Here is a 6,592-nt window from a genome sequence, read left to right on the forward strand (position 1 = left end):
AGCCAGGTGTTAAAACACCACAAACTAGAGGTGTTAAAATTCGGGTACCCAAAGTTTTGGGTATCGTATTTTCGGATATTAGATTTTTTGACCCGTGTTTCGACTCGGGTATTACGGGTATTGGTACTTAGTTATTCGGATTTTACGGGTATCCGTAATTCTACTAATCAGGTAATTGATTTTTAATTTTTTTAATTATTAATTTTTTTTAAATAAAACTTATATTATTAAAAATATATTATATTAATTATTAAACATACAATTATTGGGTGGATAGTTTTTTTATTTTATTAGTTTAATTTAATATATAAAATTATTAATAATTGAATATGTAATATTATAATATATAAAAAATAATTATAATTGGGTATTCGAGTAACTGGGTATCTGAAAAATGAAATTTTGTGACCCGAGCTCGACCCGAAAATTATCGGCTTAGGTACCCGACCTGGTCGGGTTTTTCTTAGAAAAATACCCAGCTTTTTTAGTTCGGGTAGTCGGGTTAGGTCAACGGGTCGAGTATTTTTGAACACCCCTACCACAAACCTTAAAAATGAGCACAGACCGACACATGATCTTATAATAAGAAGTGCAAACTTAGGAATTTATGTTAAAAGTTTTGGGATGCGAAATTATAAGACTTCATGGATGCAAAATTAGATTATCAATAAAAAATAAAAAAACCTAAACTATATAAGAATTTAAAATTTCCAGATGCGACCGCACGTGCATTCCTTGGTCCACTCTGAGTATGAGCCTTGGCAACCTCCATTTACATCGTCTAGAGTCAACTAAATCAATGAAAAAAGCAGTGTAAAAGGTGGTTTAATCCAAAAGAAAGATAATTAGTACTTGACTAGTGGCTTGCATCTCAAAATCTCACCACAATGAACCATAGGGGTTCGAAAAGAAAGATTTCGGATTATCAGTGGTTAAGATTCCACGAATTGGGTTAAATAATAGTAATATTTTTTCCATCCTTAAAAGTTCATTCATGAACATACAGATAGATGCAATCAAATGTCCAAAAGATAGTGGATATTCAGATAATCCCCCATAAAGAGTCGGATCTCAGACCATTCTAAGAAACTATATCAAAGAAAACTTACAGCACGGTGTTGAAGTTTCAGAACTTGCAACATGCAAATGGCAACACCGAGCATACAGCCGACGTTCGATTACAATGGCGGGAGCTCATAGCATCCAGAAGGGAACCAGCATTACATCCAAAATTCCCTCACTTCTGGCCTCCAACAACTAATGGAGTTCCCTTCAGCTTATCAATTTTCCGAGCCAAATTTATAGCGGTATCCTTCTTCCCCTCATCAAGTAGTGCCTGTTTCAGATAGCTAAACATCTTGGCTGGAGGTCGAATACCTGCATCAAGCATTTCATTAAAATACTTGCAAGCATCATCTAACTTTTTCTCGTGACACAAGCCAGTGATCAAATCCGAGAACATATGCATCCCTGGAAGCACTCCCTTAGCCTTCATCTGATCCCAAACCTGCATTGCTATATTCACTTTATTCTCGTTGCAAAACATCCTTACTATAATTTCATAAGTACTCACGGTTGGCTCACTCGACATTTTCTGGAATACCGAGTAAGCTTCCTTCGTCCTCCCAGCCCTTATTAAGTGATGAAGAATTATATCATAAGTTCTTGAATTCGGACCTACCAAATTTGTTCTCATTTCATCTATCACTCGAAATGCATCATCTATTCGCATCGAATAACAATAAGCTCCTACGATCGAATTGTATGTAGGTGTATCCGGTGTAAAACCACAGCTCTTGAAACGTTCAAAAAACTCGAGAGCTTCACTTAACCTCTTCTCTGAACCTAAACCGTTAATCAAAGTACAATAAACATGGGGGGTTGGCTTACAATTTTTCACCGCCATCTCATGAAACAACTCAATGGCAGCATTATACTTCTTAGCCTTGCAATAAGCACTGATCAAAATACCATAAGTTACAACATCTGGCTCGAACCCTTCACCTTTCATCTCTCGGTAAACCTCGTCTAACTTCAACAAGTTGTGTTCTTTGCCCCAACCTTCCAACAAAATAGTATAAGACTTAATATCGGGAACAAACCTTCTCTTTTTCATTTTATCGAACACTTTGTTTGCTTTCTCAACTTGTCTAGACTTACACAGAACATCAATCAATCTATTGAAATCCGATGCTTCAAGCTTGAAACCGAACTCCTCCATGCGCTCAAAAGCTGCTATAGCCTCTTCAACCTTCCGGGCTCGTGCGTACCGCCGTGAAATCAATGCAAAAGTATCTTTGTTCAACAGTTTTCTACTCTTCATGTCATTCACCAAACTCCATAATAATTTGAACTGCTTGATCTTACCCAAAGCTTCAATCAAAGCATTGTAGCTTTCTGTATCGTATTTAAATCCTTTTTGCTTCTCTGCCCATGTAAAAAATGACAGTGCAATGACACCCGCATTGCTCAGCCTCTTCAAAACCTCCGCCACAAGTGAAGGGGACACTTCAATCGAAGCATTTTCGAGCAATTCATCGGCGTTAGAACCAGGGCGGCTGGAGAGGAGTGCGCAAATCATGGCAGCGTCTTGCTGGAGTTTGGGTACTTCGGGGTTCTTCTCATAGTGTTGAAAAGACGAATCTTTTGGAGTTAAATCCGCATGGATCGATCTATAGATGATATGTGGAGTTGATGAAAATCCAAATGAGGATGAACGGGCAAGTGGGTTAAGACACAAAATTTGATGCTTGATGGATTTCTGTGAGTAATCGGCTGCTGATCGTGTGCAAAGGGAAGTAGAAATAGGTTTTCGAGGGGTTTTAGACAACAAATCCAGAAATCGAACACCACCCATTTTGATGTTTGAGATAAACTAGTCGAAAACTTGCAGTTTATCTACCATGCCCAACAGGATAAATTAGTGAAATATTATATTAAAAACTTAGACAGGCAAGTTTTTGAAATTTATTTAAGGTTAATTTGAATGTGCATAATTTGATTAAATAGTCAAAGCTTTAATTTGAATTGTTTGAAAATTCAAAAAGGATTTCTCAACTGGATCAACCAAATTGAATTTTGTTTGCTGGAAACAGAAACAGAGATGAGAAATTAATGAATGAGTTCTGCGTTTGTAGAATCAATCCAACGTGCCTAAGAACATACAACAACATGCAAATGGGCAGCTCGAGAGGAAAGTCCTGTTAACGACGGACTCTGGTCGGATTTTTTCACCATTAAAACACTACCCTGAAGCCGACATTGTCGATTTCGACAAAATCACAAAACGAATAAAGACATACAGACCAAAAGAATTTATCTCATCCGAAGGTGTTCTTTTGAGCCTTTCTTGAACGATTCGGATGCAGTGAGTCTCTGTAATATATTCACCTGTTTCATTTGCACTGATTGGACTGTGAATTCCAGTCATCGAGAAGGTTCGTTTACGGTTTCACCGTACTTCTTTGCCTGAGGTCCAGGCTTCACGACATTTACATCTCCCCACTGTGAGCAAGGATCGCTCCACCAGCTGTTCTGGCCAGTGCACCATGGCCCCGGGACAGCTCGCTTTGGCCCGAGCTTGAGGATCTTTTCATCAACCATGTCCAATACAGGATCGTTCTCTCTAAACATTCTTGCGAACGCTGCCCCACTTTGAACCATTTGACCATAATCAGAAATGTTGAGATAATGGGGTTCCATCTTTGGGGGATTGTCCCAGATCATATATCTTAAATCACCGTTTACGGTAGTGTTCTTGAACTCCGGCGAATTACAAATGACGGACTGGAAATAGCTTTCTTCGGATAACATAACATTGTTGAAATACATCATAAGTGTCCGGGGTAGATTATCCCACCCAAAGATGCAAAATTCCAGAAAGGATCTGCTTAACACGACCCACGGTGAACCTGCAATTTAATACGAAACCCTTAAAGATGTTAGCATCTCCACAGAAGACAACAGTCACAAATAGAATTTATTTTCATGAAAAGTAATTGGGGAGCAATGATATGGATTGTAAAATTTGCCTGTGAATATTTTAAAAGCATCGGGCATTGGACGTTTCTCTGTAGCATGAAAAATTTTGGTCCTCCTTGCCAGGTAAAGTGCCGGGTCAACTACAATAGGCTGAAAGCGATGAGCTCTGCTTACAGAATGAACCAATATGATTAGATGTAATTACAATTAGGCAGCAAAGTGATCTATGCATCTTAGGAAAAGGGTTTGTATACTCTTTCCACCCCAGGTCACTGGTGTGATCAATGAAATTGAGGTCCCTCCTGACAGACGAAAACACATGCGACAAATCTGAGACACGAGAAAAAAAGGTCACTACAAGTAAGAAAAGAAAGGTGAAATCATAGAGCTCCTGCCATTGAAATTTGAAGAAAAAAGAATCGCAGGGAAATGATTGGCATATGAGATTTCGTTCAATATGACATCGAGGTTTGGTGCTAATGATTTATGGTTGGTTATCAGCCTGCCTACTTTGAGAATATTATTAAGTTTTAAATACGCAAATAATGCAAGTAACAGAACAAGTAAAGAACACCAGAAACTCAGTCATAGCACTTTCGGCTCCACAAATTAATTAATCTTCCTTCCTAGAATTCTCCTCACCAAAGTCGCAAAGAATAGTAAGCCCCTTCCTTGTTCCTTTAACTGTTGTAATACTTAACAACCAACCGGTTTTTTAATAATCGCTCATAGTTAAGCAGCTGCAGAAGTTGAGATGCGTAACACTATCATTATTCCGCTCTGCCTATTTCTTTTCCCTAATTTTGTATGCAGAGGTAACTTTTAATTGGCTGTATGAAAAAGTTAATTTATTTTTTAATCCTTAAGTAGGCAATTAACCAAAACAGACGCAATCTATAGCTAGAATGATTTCTGTTGAAGAAATGGCATCACACATTTTCAACCAGAACTCAAAATATATGATTTTCTGGGGTGTCTCCGATTAAAACGATATGAAGAAATCGATCATTTCAAAATGTTAAAAGTGTATTAGCTTAAGGATCTAGCCTCATATGTAAAGTAATCAACCATTTCCGAACTGATGCGTGCCTAACTGTATCGAAAACAAACCCAGAAATTTAAAAATTGAGAATGTTAGATCAGGCATAACCAAACCATTGTTCCTGGTAGAAATTTGGCGCAGAGTTTCATCCATTGAAATTAAAAATTTTAGCAAAACTTCAAGCGAGTCGTTAAGAGAAACATATGCCAGTCATCCTCTCCGACAAACTTTCTAGTCTTTCAATCTGATGGCCTATCTGTCATGTATATAAGATTATGTAGCGGAGTATTTGTTCCATATAGTTAGGCTTTGCTTATCTATTCTCCAAATCAGATGTCTCAAAATCAACTATACCTGAATCAATATACTTAAATGAAGCTAGAAACTAGTCAGAAACATGATCAAACTAAGAGAATTTTCATTGAATTATGTACAATATTCCCAAAACATGTCGAATTTCTTGATTGTAGGAAATATTGTAAGATTAGAAGTGTTGCACCAAATTCTGGCAGAATGGATCCAAGCAAAACAGCAACTATAACTAAAAGGAAACCATCGATTGAGATTAACTTAAATCGACTATACTAATTTCCAATCAAAAAACAACCTAAACCAATTCAGAACATCTGCTGAATCTAAGATCATAAAGTATACTTGAATCAGAAAATTTTTCAGACCAATTTCTTATGAAATGACATTATGTATTGAACGAGTTCGAAATCATCCGAATTTCGAACATTTCCAATCGAATCAAGATCATGTATATCCAAACTAAAACTGTTTTCCCAAATCAAAACCTCAATTCTCCTAGCTATTGCATACAAAAGAAAACAACATAAATCCAAAAAAAAACAAAGGAATCAACCGAAAACGCTTACCATCTTGAGTAATTAAGGGATAATCCAAAGCACTCAAAGAAATAAACCAATCCCAGCCACGATCAAACTTCATTAAAAGAGCAGCAGCATGCAACGTGGCAGCAATATACGAAGAACCCATATACGAAAACCGATCGGGCTTCCCGATAACATCTACATTTTCAAAGTTCCTTATAGCAGGAACAGATTTCAAAGCCACAACCAAATTATAACGTTCGTCATCGGAGGCATCAGCTCCGAGATTCAACACATATCGATTCCTGGGGTGATAGACAGCAAGCAGTAGCCTAAAGACCCTATCTTTATCGCCTTTTCCGCCGAATATATAATACCCAAAAGCCGGCGGAAAAGAAACGCCGTGTCGAAATAGCAAGGGAAAGGTCTGGGGGAGCTGAAAGTTGAGATCGAGTAAAGCACTAGGAGGAGAACGGTGATTAATGTAAGGGAAAAAACACTGAAAACCATTTCTTTTCAGCTCCCATAGCAATACTGTTTTCAAGGGCAATTCAAAATTTGTGGTGAAATTTGAGTCGAAGATTGACTTTCGAGCGTATGGGTTTTATTTGGTCAAATGAGGAAATCTGGGTTTAATATGGATTCTGAATATGTTAACAAAGAAAGTTCAGATCTTTGGATCAGCACAGTAAAGGCTTTTTTTTGTTTTTGTTTTTGTTGCTCAAATCTCTCTCCC

General features: G+C 37.5%; 1 protein-coding gene and 1 pseudogene across 1 annotated transcript; both read right to left on the bottom strand.

Moving 5' to 3' along the window:
- Positions 1-1,089: 1,089 nt before the first annotated feature.
- On the bottom strand, positions 1,090-2,864 carry LOC120178865 (pentatricopeptide repeat-containing protein At1g71060, mitochondrial-like). Its single transcript, XM_039184645.1, has 2 exons — positions 2,752-2,864; positions 1,090-2,721 (listed from the first exon to the last, which is right to left on the bottom strand). Exons 1-2 carry the CDS (start codon positions 2,855-2,857, stop codon positions 1,238-1,240), a joined length of 1,590 nt encoding a protein of 529 aa, XP_039040576.1. The 5' UTR covers positions 2,858-2,864; the 3' UTR covers positions 1,090-1,237.
- A 240-nt stretch (positions 2,865-3,104) lies between these two features.
- Positions 3,105-6,383, bottom strand: LOC120178897 (annotated as a pseudogene).
- Between the last annotated feature and the right edge of the window lie 209 nt (positions 6,384-6,592).

This window comes from Hibiscus syriacus, unplaced genomic scaffold (genome assembly GCF_006381635.1).
Source record: "Hibiscus syriacus cultivar Baekdansim isolate YM2019G1 unplaced genomic scaffold, ASM638163v2 tig00112383_pilon, whole genome shotgun sequence".
In the NCBI taxonomy this organism is placed as follows: domain Eukaryota; kingdom Viridiplantae; phylum Streptophyta; class Magnoliopsida; order Malvales; family Malvaceae; genus Hibiscus; species Hibiscus syriacus.